General features: G+C 39.3%; 2 protein-coding genes across 4 annotated transcripts in view; one reads left to right on the forward strand and one right to left on the reverse strand.

Moving 5' to 3' along the window:
- GALNT11 (polypeptide N-acetylgalactosaminyltransferase 11) overlaps positions 1-17,155 on the reverse strand; it is a 243,969-nt gene that overhangs the window by 123,037 nt on the left and 103,777 nt on the right. The gene's annotated exons all lie outside the window — the stretch shown is intronic.
- Positions 1-17,155, forward strand: part of KMT2C (lysine methyltransferase 2C) — a 143,986-nt gene that overhangs the window by 58,244 nt on the left and 68,587 nt on the right. For all 3 annotated transcript variants that reach the window (XM_082192087.1, XM_082192088.1, XM_082192089.1), the window contains exons 7-13: positions 6,925-7,087; positions 7,751-7,922; positions 8,905-9,019; positions 9,913-10,085; positions 10,864-11,024; positions 12,687-12,797; positions 15,946-16,658. In XM_082192087.1, the coding sequence (XP_082048213.1) occupies positions 6,925-7,087; positions 7,751-7,922; positions 8,905-9,019; positions 9,913-10,085; positions 10,864-11,024; positions 12,687-12,797; positions 15,946-16,658 (1,608 nt within the window). The remainder of the gene's footprint in view (positions 1-6,924; positions 7,088-7,750; positions 7,923-8,904; positions 9,020-9,912; positions 10,086-10,863; positions 11,025-12,686; positions 12,798-15,945; positions 16,659-17,155) is intronic.

The raw sequence follows: 17,155 nt of genomic DNA on the forward strand, positions 1-17,155 counted from the left end.
ACTCACTGTATTATTTAGGTGCCAGTTTAAAAAGAAAACCTTTTATTTACCAAGGTCTTTGGCAGCATTTGAAATTATCTCTTCCTCTGTGGATTTTGGTATTTTCTACAATTGTATAGTTTTGTTCATTCTGTTTCAGTTGCACTGTGGAGCTTTAGCACACACCCCACACCCCTTCAGGCACACTAGGTGCTTTATGTTTAGTCGGAAAAGTGAGATAAAGCTGTACTGGGACAATATGTGAGCTTGCAGATCTTGATGTATTTAATCAGTGTAACTTTCTTAAAAACACATCTTTGTGAATATGCTTCAAAAATTCCAATATTCCCCATACCTTTTAAATACAGTTGTCTCATACTGGGGGGGGGGGGGCAAAACTGGGAGAGAGTGCAAATGACCTTCTTGCTATAATGGGCAATGGTTCTTGCGGTAGCATAAACATGGGTCTTCCATATGGTAGCTTTAATAGCACTTAAATTAAGAGTAATGGAAACATTACAGATATAAGCCCTTAAAAATTACCAGCTATAATTTCTACCTATTGAACAATGTGTGTTATGAAATAAATGATTTTTAGTTTGGAATGCAAAGTTAACTGAATGCAAAATTAAGAAACAGATGGTGAAGAATTATTATGGTTTGTTTTACTCCTGGGTGAAGGCATCGTGTGTGGTTGTAAAAATGTCATTACACTTCAGAAACCAGGAAGCAAATAGAATTTGCAGTTGTGCACATCTGTTTTGGGACATAGTTAAAGGATTGAAGAATCAATGTTTTCAAATATTTATCAAAACTATACAATTTACTTAACAGTTAATTGCTTCGGCTAAGAATCATGCTTAATGTACTGTGGAATTCAGTACAGAAAGTTGGCAAATGTGATAGTCCCCCCAGGAAATGCTGAATAAGGCTAGTCTTAATACATGTTGAAAGCTCATGCAGCAATTAAGTTATTTAAATTTTTAAGTTGTAAAATAAAGAAATGGAAAATAATTGAAAAATAATAGAGAAAAGTGAAAAGTCGTCCCAGTGTGTCCTCTCCTTCTTTATCCATTTGTAGATCTAAAATACAACAAAATGCTTGAGAAAAATAATATACAGGCATACTGTATTTTTCGCTCCATAGGGTGCACCAGACCATAGGGCGCACCTAGGTTTTTTTTGGGGGGGAATAAAGGGGAAAAAATTATTTTCCCCCCCAGCCCCAAAGAGCAAAGATGCCAAGACAGCGAGTGGGATCCATCCCGCTGGCTGTCTTGGCTTCCTCTTTAGCCATGCACAACCTCTCCAACCGGGAGAGGCTGCGCGCGGCTTTGGCAGAAGCCAAGACAGAGCGGGATGGATCCCGCTCGCTGTCTTGGCTTCGTTTTTAGCCGCGGGGCTGTGGCGGGGGAAGCCTGAGCTTCCCCCGACCCCAGCCCCCAGAACGGGTCTGGGAGTGGCGGTGAGGTTTCGCGCAACCTCGCCTTCGCTCCCGGAGCTTGCCGGGCTGGGAGCGGGGGAAGCCCCACCGGGCTCCGAAGGCTTGCGGATAGCTGCCTGAAGCTCGGGGTGCGCAGCGGGAGTTGGTGCTGCGCTCCCCGGGCTTCAGGCTTCAGGCTGCTATCCGCAAGCCTTCGGAGCCTGCATTCGCTCCATAGGATGCATACATATTTCCCCTTCATTTTTGGAGGGGGAAAAGTGTGTCCTATAGAGCGAAAAATACGGTACTTTGTTTTATTCCACTTCACATTATTGTGCGTTGTGGATATTGCTCCTTATGAGGACGCTGGTGCAGCCTGGCCCCCCACTGCCCCTCTTCTAGCCACGGGAATGGAGCTGGCTAGGATTGGAGCTGGGAATTGCTCTCTTTTTGGTTCTCTTGACTGATCTATGGAAACTTATTTAATTAAGCAATGGCAGAATTGTATCTACTTATTCCTATGGGTTACCATGAGTCAACAGTCTGATGTTGCAGCAAAAAAGGTAATGCTATTCTAGACTCTGTCAACAAAGGTATAGTTCAAGGGAATTAATAGTCCCGCTCTATTCTGCTTTGATCAGACCACACCTGGAGTACTGTGTCCAGTTCTGTGCCACACAGTTTGGGAAGGATATTGACAAGCTGAAATGGCAACCAAGATGATAAAGGGTATGGAAACCAAGCCTTATGAGGAATGGTTGAGGGAGTTGGGTCTGTTTAACCTGGATAAGAGCAGAATGAGAGGAGATATGATAGCCATCATCAAATATCTAAAGGGCTGTCGCATGGAAGATGGAGCAAGCTTGTTTTCTCCTGCTCCGGAGGGGAAGACCTGAGCCAATGTATTCAAGTTACAAGGAAGGAGATTTCAATTAAACCTCAGGAAGAGCATTCTGACAATAAGAGCTGTTAGTAGAATGGACTCGCCTTCCTTAGGGGTTTTTTTAAAAAGCAGAGGCTGGATTGCCATCAGTCACATATGATCTAGTTGAGATTCCTGCACTGCAGGGGGCTGGACTAGATGACCCTTGGGGTCACCTCCAACTCTACAATTATATGATTCTAAGTAGAAGTAAAAATAGAATGCATGGTTGGAACAAAATGTGTGAAACAGACAGGAAACCAGGAAGAAACTGAAAAAAAAGATATGGGAGAAAATAGGCCATTGTTAGCTATATGGAAGATATGGGTGCTGGGTCTTAATTTTCTAGTTAGTTCAGTAGCACTAAGCAGAATATTTATCCAAGACAAATAACATGTCAAAACTGTTAGTTCTGTACTAACCATGGAAAAATGCTTGTTCTGAGAGCTTGCTTTCTTGATCATGCAAAACAAAGTTTTGTTCTGCAAAATAAAGGTGTCTGCTAAGAGGCATCTTTAGCTAATCTCAGATGCCCTACCTGCGGCTGCTTTAAATTCCATTCAGTCAGTTGTGCAGTGTGCTTTGACATTTCCTGATTTTTTTCCTTCAAAAAATGTCCTTATGAAATATTTCTGTGCTTCAGAATTGCAGTGGCAGCTTTTATGTAACACACCTTTAAAAACATTTTAATCATGTGCTGCTTGAACTCTTCTTTGTTAAAGGTCAGGCAGAGTTACAATAACAACATACTTGAGCTCCTTGGATCATAACTTCTAGTCTCGTTTGTAGCAAAACAGTGCTTCTGCTGCAGGGGAAAAAATAAGCCTTCCAGTCAGCAGCTGTTGTAAAACTTCCCTGTGGGGATTTACTACTTCTGAGTGCTTTATCACTTGTGTATGGTTTAAACAAATGCTGATTTCCTTAGGTTTTTTTTTCTTATTCAGATTTCATAAACCACATTGTTTATAAAAGTGGTTTTCTTGCTAAGTTTCCAAATGCTTCTAATTGCCGACATGGTTTTTTACCATGTGTTGTAAGGGTTCACTTCAATGCCTTTCATTTCCCACCCTCCTCTGTTTCTCTGCATAATATTGTAAATCAACATGTGTGAGGCATTTTTCACTGTTTCTCAAGTTTATCCAGATTGTTCTCATTTCTGAAAATCTAATTTTATGCAACCCCCTTGTGTTAAATTTGGCTGATAACTTGAGGAGGAAACAGTGTGAAGTTGAGGAGGTCAGTGCTGCTAACTTGATTGCCCAATGGAGTTAAAAGGCTGTCAAACAAATAAGTAAGTAGGTTAGAAAAGTTATATACATTTGTAATTATTGTACTTTTTAAAAACAGGAACTCCTTTTAAATTGGCTGTGTGCATTTTTTTTTAATAATGGAAACCATATACATTGGAAGTTTGGGGTAAAAAATTCCAATATCCACAGTGCAGTTGTATTTGAATATGATGCATATTGAATACAGCATTTTAAATGGAAATGTAACAGATAATATCCATAATATCAATTTTATTTTCACTGGAATATTTTCAGCGGCTGTCCCTAGACTTTGGAATTCCCTGCCCAGAGTAATCTGTCTTGCTCCTATCTTGTTGGTCTTCTATCACAGTGTGAAAACCTTCCTTTTAGGAAAATATTTGGCTATTGGTGAACTTTAGCTGAAGGGCTTTTGATACAATAGTTAAGATTTTTTTCCTTGCTTATGTTTCTCTTTTATAGTAATGGTTTTATGTGTTTTATTCTATCTTGAGAGTGTTTTGTTGTATTTTAATTTAATGGTATATTTTTTATTAGCCACTCTGAACCTTTTTTTTTAAAAAAGCTGTGATATAAACATTTTTAAAAATAAATATATTGCTACACAGTTTAACTGCACTCTAACATACTAGACAAATTGTTGCTATGTACAGGTTGGATGTCAGTGGCTGAACATAGTAAAGCTTGATACATTATAGTGATTATATGAAGAATTCAGCAAAATGGCAAGGTATTTTAATTGAGTTATGAAGTAGTGATTTCCAGACTGAAGTTGACCTTCCTAAGGAGACATACTCAGAGTATATGAGTAACTTAAAAAGTGGCACCATTTCAGTCTTCAATTGTGGAGAGAATTCTGCTTATGGGAGATTAGGGTATAAGCTTTTCAGAAGCCATTGGCACATTGAGAGACAATGGCCTGCCATTAAAGCAGGAAGCCTTGACCTGAGGTTAATAGAGAGGTACAGGGAATGGCAGCACCTCCCTGAAGGTTGCTTCCTGCTTTTGCCTTATGTGTGAATGCCACCAGGGTTGCAAGGAAATGTGCTTCCTTCTCTCCCAACTATCCCTATCCCTTGTGAGAGGAGTTGATGGCCCAGAGCTTCAGAATTGGCCAGGATCTAAGGCAAGGTCAGGACCCTGGACAAGGATCAAGGTGCTAATTCAGAGTTCAGTAGGTTCAGGACCACGGTTAGCACTCCTGTAGCTGAGGCAAATGGAGGAGGCTGTCTTGACACTGACCTAAGGAACTGCCAAAGCTTTTTAACATGTGTATGTTGAATTTTAAATTATACCATGTTGTTAGCTGCAGCACTTTATAGCAATCTGTAATGTGTGTTGCTCAGTTTATCTGTGTACTGTATTCCAATTTGCTTTTGCTTTTCACTAATCAGACTTGGTCCTGCAGTGCACCTAGGCATGCTGTTGTTGCAGACAGTAGAAATTCCATGGAGGAAAAGACCTGAATTCTGCAGTCTATTGCATATTATTCAATCTGTTATTTATTTCCTCACTTCATTTGCGTATGCCCAATAGTGAAAAAAAAGATGATTTAATGGAAGATGGAAATATAATAGTCCCTATGTGAAGCATCTCTTGAATTATCACTACAATTGAAATAATTTGATATGTAAAATTTAAAATGTCTGGTTTAGATTGTAAAGTTTAATGCCCCCACACTGAGTGCTGTATCTGGACAGTTAATAGGTCAGTGCTTTTTTATGCAGCTGTTGACTTCTGCTAGGCAACAAGGTTTAAAGCTATGGGGATTTATTTGGTCTTTACTAATACTCCAAGGAGTCGATGGTCCAGTCATTTGAAGCTACCTAACAAAGGGTACCTCCTTGGTGTATAGGGGATGAAGTGCTGATTTTAGAATCTGTATACAGTATGAGAATTTCTGGTCTGGGACCACAGCATCAGTTAATGGACTGCTTTTCTGATGAGAGCAGCTTTTGCATCTCATTTGGAAACCAAGGTCCCAGAGTCTGGAGGAAGAATGGGGAGGCACACAATGCCAGATGCTTGAAGTCCAGTGTGAAGTTTCTGCAGTCTGTGTTGATTTGAGGAGCCATGTCATCAGCTGGTGTTGGTCCACTGTGCTTCATTATGTCCAGGGTCAATGCAGCCGTCTACCAGGAGATTTTGGAGCACTTCTTGCTTCCTTCCGCAGACGAGCTTTATGGGGATGCTGACCTCATTTTCCAGCAGGACTTTGGCACCTGCCCACGCTGCCCAAAAGTACCAAAACCTGGTTCAATGCCCATGGGATTACTGTGCTTGATTGGCCAGCAAACTCGCCTGACCTGAACCCCATAGAGAATCTATGGAGCATTGCCAAGAGAAAGATGAGAGACATGAGACCGAGCAATGCAGAAGAGCTGAAGGCTGCTATCGAAGCATCCTGGTCTTCCATAACACCTCAGCAGTGCCACAGGCTGATAGCATCCATGCCAGGCTGCATTGAGGCAGTAATTGATGCAAAAGGGGCCCAAACCAAGTACTGAGTACATATGCATGCTTCTACTTCTCAGCGGTCCAATATTGCTTTATTTGCAATTTTTGTTTTGCTGATTTCATTTAATATTCTAATTTTCTGAGATTGTTAATTTGGGGTTTTCATCAGCTGTACGCCATGATCATCACAATTATAACAAATAAAGGCTTGACATATCTCGCTCTGCATGTCATGAGACTATCTCATATATTAGTTTCACCTTTTAAGTTGAATTACTGAAATAAATGAACTTTTCCACGATATTCTAATTTTTTGAGTTTCACCTGTATGTCTAAAACAATTAGTATAGATGAAGTGAATAATTTATTTAATGGTTTGCTGTAATAAATTAATTTATGAATCACCATACACTATTTTGTTTTGAATTCCATGCTGTGAATTTTTTCTTAAAAGTTATGGCTGGGATAATGAAAGGGACTGAAAAATATATTGTGTTGGATAAATTGTACTGGAATACCTTCAGTCTGAAAACTCCAGTGTTTGTGCATAGTCTGGCCCTCTGGGTGGATTGTTCATTGTGCAAAACCAAAACCACTAGAGGTGTGTATTTCAGTGTGCCTACAGTAAATGGATTATTGGTTTGTGAACAGGAAATACAAATCCCAATCTCCAGTAAGCTCTGAGGTCTTCTGGATGACTTGGACTAAGTCACTATGTTTTCCTAGCATAACTCACACGGAGATTGTGAGAATAAACCTAGGAAGTATTGAAAAACTCATAGCACACAGAAAAAATGCTATATTCCTGTGAACCTTCTGCCTAGTGGGATTGATTTGAACCACAATACTAAATAGGTGCATGCTTTGTTTTTCAGCGATGTGCATATTGCAAGCACCTTGGAGCCACTATCAAATGCTGTGAAGAGAAATGCACCCAGATGTACCATTATCCATGTGCTGCTGGAGCAGGCACTTTTCAGGACTTTAATCATTTTTCCCTTCTTTGCCCAGACCACATTGACCAGGCCCCACAAAGATGTAAGTAGCAGTAGTGAGCTAAAGCTTCAGTTCATACCTGTTGATGATCAGTACAAAATTCCTTTTTTTGTTACTGGATCCAGATCAATTCTTTATTGCTTACCTTTTATTCAACTATAATAAAAGGGAATTGGGGAAGAGAGTTGTGTCCCAGCCTTTCCCAACTTCCAGTCTTTAATTCTAGCTGCTCTGAGTAAGGTGAAGGGTTACAGTCAGGAAAGTGGCAGGAAATCCATTTCCCTCCTTTCCCAATCTGTAGCTCTTCAAACAAACTCATGAGAAACAAGGAAAGGAAGCCAGGCTGCCTACCATTGGCTTACTTGTGGCTGCTCACCCACCCACTCTGTAATCATCACTCTTAATATATTAGTAAATAATTGTTCCCACTATGCTGCTTGTCTTTTAAAAGTATTGGAGGACAAATTTTCCAATACTAGTTTCATTTTTAAAGGATGTAACCTGTGTGAAGAGTTTGCTATGCAAAGTGTCATTATGCATAGTCTGCTTTCATATGCACTTAAACGTCTGATTCTTCAATTGTATTTTGCCAGTTTATGTAATCCTTATGTAGCGTTGGAATAACAGGATAAAAATATTTATATAATGTGAAGCTTTATGACGACTCCTTCTAAAATGATGCAAAATTCATCTTTTAATTTACAGCAAAGGAAGAAGCAAATTGTGCAGTGTGTGATAGCCCTGGCGACCTCTTAGATCAGCTTTTTTGTACTACCTGTGGCCAGCATTACCATGGAATGTGCCTGGATATACAAGTGACACCTATAAAACGGGCAGGTTGGCAGTGTCCCGATTGCAAAGTGTGCCAGAACTGCAAGTAAGCAAAAGTAGACTGTGGTTTTATTGTGTTTAGAACTGCAGTGAGTTGTGAAACCCAATCATGTCCTGTGACAGTTCTGCAGTCACCAGAGCCTGATAATGGAGACAAGGTGCTTTGGTAGTTGGAAGAGGAAATTCCCATAAAATTGTATTATTTAAAATGGGAGAGGGTGCTCTCTGAGGCAGAAATTGAGAGGTGGGCAGGATTGGAAATCTGTTTTAATGTATTGACCATGATTATAATAGGTGTAAGAGAATTTAACTAAAGGCTGTGACCTCCTCCTTTTCTTCATCTGTGGAACTTGAAGATAAGCACTTGGACAGGTTTATGGGAATGGTCCCTGATTTCCATAACCAAACATGATTTACTTACCAAAATATTGGATATGTCTTCTTCACTCTTGAGTGAAGAAAACTTTACATTAGGAATATTTACTCTTGGTGCTGGAGGCCCACAATGGATTGTGGATTCTGTTTGTTTACTGGCCCAAAGCACAGCACAACAGAGCCCTAGTTGAGTTGGTTTCAAGGAGGGTATTGAGACTATTGCAAAGAAAAGGCCCCTCGCACCTACTCACTTCCCCTGTATCATTCACTTCTCACATTATCTGCATCAACTTTAGCATATATGGCAAGGCTTTGATTGGTATTTCATTACTTCCATAACAATTAAGAGTTGTTAGACTTTTTAATTCTCCCTTTCTAGTATTTGTTATTAATATTTGTGAGTGCATAATTATGATTTGAAATGTTGCACTGGTGGAGTAGCATGACATTCAATAGAGTCAAGTAATGAAACTGAAGTATTGGCTCTATATTATTAGATGTGACTTCAGGCTTCAGCATTGGATCATCTAACTTATTTTATAGTTGGTGCTTTACTGCTTGGTGCTTAGCTACCTTGCTGCAAAGTGCTATTTTGTTTTTTAAAGTATTTTCCTTCCTATCCAGCAAGCTTAACCTGCTAACCTCTTTCCTAGGCATTCTGGAGAAGACAACAAGATGCTTGTGTGTGATACATGTGACAAAGGGTATCATACTTTTTGTTTACAACCAGTTATGGACTCCGTACCAACAAATGGCTGGAAATGCAAAGTGAGTTTACATTTTGAAATTGGAAGTTGATTACATAAGAAGCCTGCTTTTATGTTCTTTTAGCCCACTCAACTCACTTCAGCTAATGAATAGCAACACAGAGAATCTCTGGTTAATCTCATGTTGATTTTCAAGTGACCTTTACTTCTGCCAACCACAATCTTTTAAAATAAGTGCAAAAAAAGAGGTATCTGAAGAAGTGTGCATGTACACGAAAGCTCATACCAATAACTAACTTAGTTGGTCTCTAAGGTTCTACTGGAAGGAATTTTTTGTTTTGTTTTGACTACGGCAGACCAACACGGCTACCTACCTGTGCAAAAAAGAGGGATAAGTATGCCAAATATATAACACAATATTCTTTCTTACCTCACATACTTAATTTACTAACTGTCTAGTACAGATTTAGAAATCATGAGATCAGTTTCTCGCCCCTTTGAAATTGACATTTATAAGGAAAAAGAAGTCCCAACTTACAATAGAGGAGCAGATATTTATTCAGACTATATTTACATTGTCAAGAGTTAGTATATAATTCAATTTTCAGGAGAAAGAAAGGATGCTTTTCATTTTATTTTCTGTCCATCAAAGGTTAATAATCCTTTTGATCGTGTCTGCATGGAGACTTAAATTTCTACTGGCAAGAGAACTATGTCCCATAAAAGACATCCTTGTCAAAGACTTTCTTGTCTAGTGGAAGTGCAGTATGAAAATTTACCCTTAGGCTGCGTTTTGAATAGATTATGGACTACTAGTTTTGTTCGTTAAACTTCCAAATAAATAAAATTAAAGTTCCTCTTTCTGTCAATGTAGAACATGTTTGCCAGTGGTTGTTTTTGATGCAATAGCATAATATCATAAACAGGAAATACTTCCTTTTCTCATATTTTCAGAACTGCAGGGTATGTGCAGAATGTGGCACACGGACCAGTAGTCAGTGGCATCACAACTGTCTTATGTGTGATAGTTGTTACCGTCAGCAAGACAATTTGCCTTGTCCTTTCTGTGAAAAATCCTCCAATCCAGACTTGCAAAAAGACAAGTTGCGTTGTCATGTGTGCAAAAGGTAGGAAACCTAACTATCATTTTAAACGATTGGATAACTCTGCTACTTCTTAATGGCCCTCAACCTTTTTGTTAAAGTGGCCCCATGTTGCATCCAGCTTTGATCTATTGAAGACGCTTCATTTTCTGCAATATTATATGCGTATCAACTACTGTTCATCCATCATGAGACTTGCCACAAGGTTCTCAGAATCTTCTGATAAATTCTGTCCCCATATAGGGTTAACTGTTCAGCTTCTTCAAGTTTTAAATAGATCTGGAACTAAGTCTTGTAGGGTTATTGTAGTTATGTATATGTACACAAAACAATTACTCATTATTGAATGTAGCGCATTGGAGAGCCAGTGTGGTGTAGTGGTTAAGAGTGGTAGTCACGTAATCTGGGAAACCGGGTTCGCATCTCCGCTCCTCCACATGCAGCTGCTGGGTGACCTTGGGCCAGTCACACTTCTCTGAAGTCTCTCAGCCCCACTCACCTCACAGAGTCTTTGTTGGGGGGGAGGAAGGGAAAGGAGAATGTTAGCTGCTTTGAGACTCCTGAAGGGGAGTGAAAGGCGGGATATCAAATCCAAACTCTTCTTCTTCTTCTTCTTCTGCAAGTAAAGTGGATTCAGATGCTTTTATGAATCCCTTTTAGGTATTGGTTTGATTTGAGGTGCCCCAAAATCCAGAAAATCCAGAATTTTAAAAATTAATTTTTTTTACAATGAAGATAGGATTTCAGTGGGACATTTTAAATAAATTCATTAATGTGAATTTTTGACTAATGATTCCCTTAGGTGGATTCACATAGAATGTGACAAATTTCCCGATAACGAACTGGATACTCACTTAAAAGAATACACCTGCAGTCTTTGCAAATACTTAGAAGCAGAAGAGGAACATGCACAGGCATGTGATGTGATGGATACTGCCCAACTTCTTCCTGAAACTGGTACAGGTAAAAGACACTCTTTCTCCTTTCATATTTCCCATGCCCACTGCTTGTCTTTCATTTGATATTTGGGGAGCACGTCCTATATAATATTATGGCTGCCAACATTGCAGCCAAAAAGCACTTTGGGGGGGGGGAGGATACAATCATCTTAAAAATCTTCACACTACTGTACGTCATTGAGATTCCAGCTCCAAAGGCTCTCAGGACAAAGCCAGAAAACCTTTAACACTAAAACATCTTCCAGAAATTGAATATCGAATTTTATAGCACCATTCTCAGCTTTTTTTAAAAAGGGGAACATGCTGCCAAGCAAAAGACTATTTTATTGAATAGGTTTTGCCATGGTTTGTACTTGAAGAAAAATTGTGGAATATATTCTTGTCTCACAGCAAGAGTGGCATTGCCATTTTAACAACAAAGAAAAATATGGAGCTATTATAGGAGATGGGTTGTTTCATTACATACTCCCAAGAGATTACTTTTGTACAATAATTTCAGATTTGAAGCCAATGTAAATGATCATTTCCTCATACTGAAGTTTTCACTTTAATGATGTCAGTCTCCAAGACGAACAGATTAGTTACTGAATTCAGCAGCACTCCAAATTGTTCTGCCATTTTGAACTTTGCTAAGCTTTTTCACATAAAAAGACATATTCATATGCCTTTTAACAGTAATATTCTCTGTGGATCTCCTTTTTCAGGAGCTAAGAGTTTAATATTCTTGTAGAGGTCGTCTCCATGCTCCTGCTTGCTTTTGTGCATTTTAATGAGTTTTACTAGTATGAAAGCATGTTACTGCTCTGGCTTTTTAAAAGTAGATTTCAGGTTAGGATATACTACAGAGAGTTTGTGACCAAAAAATAGGTTATTAATTTGAAATGTTGGGATTTCACAGCTTTTACAAGTTTTACAATCCAAGTTCAGCATTTCTTCTTTGTTTTCATTGAATCATGGACATAGAATAAAAGTTTCCTATTTTACACTTTGATAAAGTCTGTGGAAGTCACTGAGGTTGAAGCTATTTCCAGGATCAGTCTTAAATGGCTTGTGCTACAATTCTGCCAAATTTAAAGCAGTACAAGCTTTAGGACACTTTATCCTGACCGAAGTGCATATGGTATCCTAGTTGATTATGAAACTCATTCCCATAACTTATGAATAAGATATTCTCTAATACCCAAATTTTGTACTTATCATCTAACTCATTCAGATCATGCTGACAGCATTCAAGCATAACAGTAAACAATAGTTAACGGTTTACTGTGTGTGAATTTATCCCGCTTGCTTCACTCTTCCCATCTACTACTGGGATGAAACATACCACAAATTTTGGCATAGCATTATGCCTGAACCAAGGATTATGGCTTGTTTTGTCGAAACAAACCATGCTTAGTAAAAGAAAGCACAAATTTTGGCTACAGACCATGGTTTGATCGAAGCATGTACTGCTAAACCAGGGATTATGGCTTGTTTCTCCCCAGTGCTGGTGTTGAAGAGTAATGTGGGTGCATTAGCTTGTGCATAGTAAACCATTAACTGTGTGTGCTCACTGTTAAAATATCATTTTGTGGAAGCAAAAAGGCCAAGCTCCAAAATAAGTTAATGATGGTGAGTAATACAATAAATGCTGCATGGAGATTTTTAAAAGTGTTTGCTCCTTAAGTTTGTGCAGATGAAATGGAAACAGAAGAAGGAGGAGATGTAGCCAACAAGGACCAACTAGTAATGGATAGCAGCCTTGCTCAAGAATCAACGGTTAAGTGTGGCACAGATGGTAAGAGCATTTTTCTTTTGATGTGACACAATACACCCATATACACATAAATACTATGTGGAATCTATTTTCAAAAATCTACATACAAAAGCATTTGGAGAATTAAGATGTTCTTTTTTCTTTTTCTTTTTTGAGGATGTGCCATTGGAACAGTACAAAGTATTGTTAAGGTCTTCAAAACAAATGCACAATATAAAAGTACAAAATAATTTCTATAATAAGCAGTGGAGTTAATAGTTGATTACTGGACTTTTCTTGCCAAGGCTGGGATGCATCTATGCATCCTGCTCACTTGAGCAGTAGAATGAGGGAAGTCTATTATTCATTCCCAATGGTAGGGAAGAATTGAAAGATTTTTGTGAATGCCAATTTAGAAGGCAGTGGAAAAAAGCAGGAGAAGCTAGATAATTTTTTTTTAAATTATGCAAATGCCACTGGGGATGAAAGTCAGCATATGGAGAAAATGCCAGTTGGAAAAGTCATAGGGGGGAAACTAAGTTAGGGATCACAGAGGTTAAAAAAAATGAACATAAGGGTCTCATGTGCAGCTTTTGCCTAAAGCAAAAAATAAAAATAAATATTGCATCTTTCAATCTTAACCATAAGCTCCAGAGATCAGGGTATGGATTCAGTTTAATAGTTCTGTATGACATTCATATGATGATGATTGATTAGATTTATATAGCCATTAATCTATAAACGTTTCCCGGGTGGCCTACAACAAAATATTAAAAACAAAATATATAATAGTAATAAACCAGCAAGTCAGGAGAAAGCATCTATTGCCAATGGTTATGCCATAGATTTCCTTGCACCACCTCCATTTTAAAAGCCTGGGTGTGTAAAAGGGTCTTGTTTTTGTTTTAAAAAACTTGCTTTTGAAAAATAACATAAAGAAGGGGCCAAGTAATCTTCTCTGGAGAGCCTGTTCTGGAGCCAAGATGCCCCTATCAAAAAGGCTCTGTTTCTACCTCGCTTCACTTCACTGGGGCACCGAAGAACACCTCAAGTTCAAATAGGCATTATGAATCTGCATTGTTATGTGCTAAATTATGCTTTGTTTGGAATAATGATAAACTAAGCAGACCCAAAGGCATGTATTTATTTATTTCACATTTATATACTACTTTGTTTTAAACAAACCTTAAAGCAGTCTACAAAAAGAATAGAGCAATAAAATTAGCAGTGAATAAAACCAAGTATTCGAAACTTATAAAAAAATTAAAATCAATGATTAGCTAAAAACCAGATTAAAATACATGACGGTGTCTACATTTCTGGATAGGCTTGCCTAAACCAATTTTTTTTTAAGCAGGCACCCACCTCATATCCATAGATAGGGAGTTCCAACGTGCTGCCACACTAAAACATTGATTTCCTTCAAGTGAAGAATGAGTATTATGTGGCTTGTGCATATATAGTACCTCATTATGCAGGAGATATTCTGACGTTTAAGGTGAAGAAATTGATAGGGGATTATTTAGTGATGTTGAAATTAGTACTGGATAATAGATATTCTAGACTTCATTGCATTTTAGTGGTGGGTAGTTCAATGAAAACAAAAACTCAGTGTGTAGCTCTCTGGCTTAGCCATCTTGTCAATTGAAAACAAAGTAGCGAAAGGAATTGATTTTGATGATGTGATTTCAAAATTTGCAGAGAACAAAGTTAGGAAAAAAGTTTTTAAGTGCTTATGCTCACAATGCTAAGTAAATAAACCAGAAAATAACACTTGCAACTGTAAGTATCTTATTTTTCCTTCTTTTAGTAATTTCAATGGGGGGGATGGACAATAAATTTTCTGCTCCGGGTACCACCTGACCTTGCTACGTCACTGACACGGGGTAGAGTTTTGGTCACTGTACATAAAGAAGGAAATTGCAGAGCTGGGAAATGAACAGAAAAGGGCAGTCAGCATGACTGGGGGCTTTGTGCATCTTCCCTATAAGGGAAGGCTAAAGTGTTCTCAGGATTAAGTTTCAAACTATGGGCCACCTAATTGAATTGATTAACAGTTGAATCAGGTCAAACAAGCAGGAACTATTTTTTCATACTTTATTTGCTGAAGAGCGAGACAAACCATGGAAGCTGGTTCTGCCGATGGCTATTAGCTATGATTGCTAAATGGAATCCATATGGTTTGATCATATGATACAGAATGATAATAGAATATCTTCAGAATTTCAAGATGTGAGACTAGCAGTACAGGCCACACACGCTTGTAACTGTTCACATATTTTTCACATATTTCACAAATGTTCACATATTTTTTAAAATACACTTGTCAGCGCTGCCTCAGGTCCTAGCTCACAGAGGACCAACGCCAGTTGCTCTTTATAAACAAAAGTCTTTATTGTGGTTCATTGTTGGTTTGACATCCGTGGCGCGCAGCGCAACGTCTGAGTCCTTAGACCGGCAAAGCTCCGTCTGACTCCTCCCCACCCATACACCAGTTCAAGACCCGAGCCTTGCTCCACCTTTCCCTCTCCTCCTTCTGCTCCTTTCTCCTCCGGGTCCTCCTGCCCTCTGGGGTTACCTCCTTCCTACTTTCTTCGGAGGCGGATTCTTCTGACTCCTCCCCACCCTTCCGGCGGGCTTTAGGACCTGGCTCCCAATCCGGGTTTTCTGCTGGCCCGCGCGCCTCCACATTTGAACTTGGCGCGCGCGCCCAGCTGCCTACTTTCCTCCTAACGGCTACACTGCTCCCCCCACTGCTTTCTCCTTCAGGGAGGCTGGCCGGACCTGCTCTTCCCTCCGCCCCTCCACTCTCTGACGGAGGCGTGGTCAGTCCAGCCTCACTCTCTCCTCCTGCAGGAGGCTCTTGTTTTAACCCTTGGGATTCTCCCCCCCCCCCGCTACGCTCTGGTGGGGAAGCTACCCCTGATTTCCAGCTGCCGCTTGGAGACTCCCCACTGGCCCCCCTTGCCCTGCCTTTGGGGGCCCCCTTCTGGGAATCCTCTGATTCGCTGGAGAGACTCATGGAATCTCTCTGATCACTGGCATACCCTCCTGAACTCCCCTCAGATTGTTCCCCTTCGCTCTCCATCTCCTCCTTCCCCTGTGGCTCAGTCCCTGAGCCCATGACAACACTTTTACACTAGAGATACTCTAATTTCAGACTCAAATGAAATGTTCTAATTTATTTCAGGCTTCTCATTAAATGAAAATAATGGTGAACTGGAAACAGAGGCTCCTGACCATTTTGGTAAAAGTGAAATAGAAACATCTCTTAAAAAGACTCCTGCATCTGATCTTAATCATGCTGATAAAAAGATAGAAATGACAGAAAATATTTCAAATACAATGCAGCAAGTCTTAGACAAGCAAACTGAGGAAACAAAACAATCACAGGAAAGCACTGAGGTATTTGAAATGTCCACAGAGGAATCTCAGCTTCCACCAGAGATACCTGAGGATGTAGCAAAGATATCGGAAACCTTCAGTTTGGTCAATAGCGAGAGCAGCTCCTGTAAGAAGGAAGAGGAAGTAGAAACAACGATGGTGTCAGAAGCTGCAGAAGGAGATGACACTCCAGAAAATTATGAAACGTCATCTCTTCCTGCAAATGAAAGTTGTGCAACTGACAGTTCACCATTGGAAGATAAATCTTTAAAGTCACCAGCTGAAACACAGTCTTTATTTTCATCATCTGTTGAATTAAACAAGTCCAGTGTGTCTTCCTCACCAACAGCCTCACTAGAGTTAGGCTCTTCGCATGACACGATGCGTGGTCAGATGTCACCACTAGAATCCTCTATAACTCTTCCAACAACATACGTATCGCTCACTCCAAAAATTGGAATGGGAAAACCAGCTATCACCAAAAGAAAGTTTTCTCCTGGGAGACCAAGGTCAAGACAGGTGAGCATGTTTTACTGAAATCAGTTACAAAAAGCATTTTAGTTGTATTGTTTACCCAAATCATTACTTTGGCTATGACATCAAGAGAGGTATTTGTTTTGCCTTCCTGTCTTAAACTGAGACTACAGAGTCTGTTGTTAGCTTCTTAGTACACTTCTTTACCAACAATTTACTGTGGAGAACTGATTTCATGAGTAAATGTTTGTACAGATTTTGTCAGAAAGAAAGAAAAAGAAGTAATTATGTTTCCTGTGGTTTTTCTGAAAGGTTTGTATTCTGGAATTAATTCAGGGTAAAGCATATTTTCCAATATTACTAATTTAGCTAGAGATGTCCAGACCAAACATTTATTACTTGTAGGTGGTGAAAAACAATGCTGTTCAAAGATTTGCTGTGCAAGTCTCATTTAATCCTCTTTAGAACCCACGCGTTACTTAGATAATTTATTTCTTTGCTGATTTAATGAACTTCTTTATAGTTTCCCCCTCTATTCTTAG

Source organism: Podarcis vaucheri (assembly GCF_965113315.1).
Source record: "Podarcis vaucheri genome assembly, chromosome: 12".
In the NCBI taxonomy this organism is placed as follows: Eukaryota; Metazoa; Chordata; class Lepidosauria; order Squamata; family Lacertidae; genus Podarcis; species Podarcis vaucheri.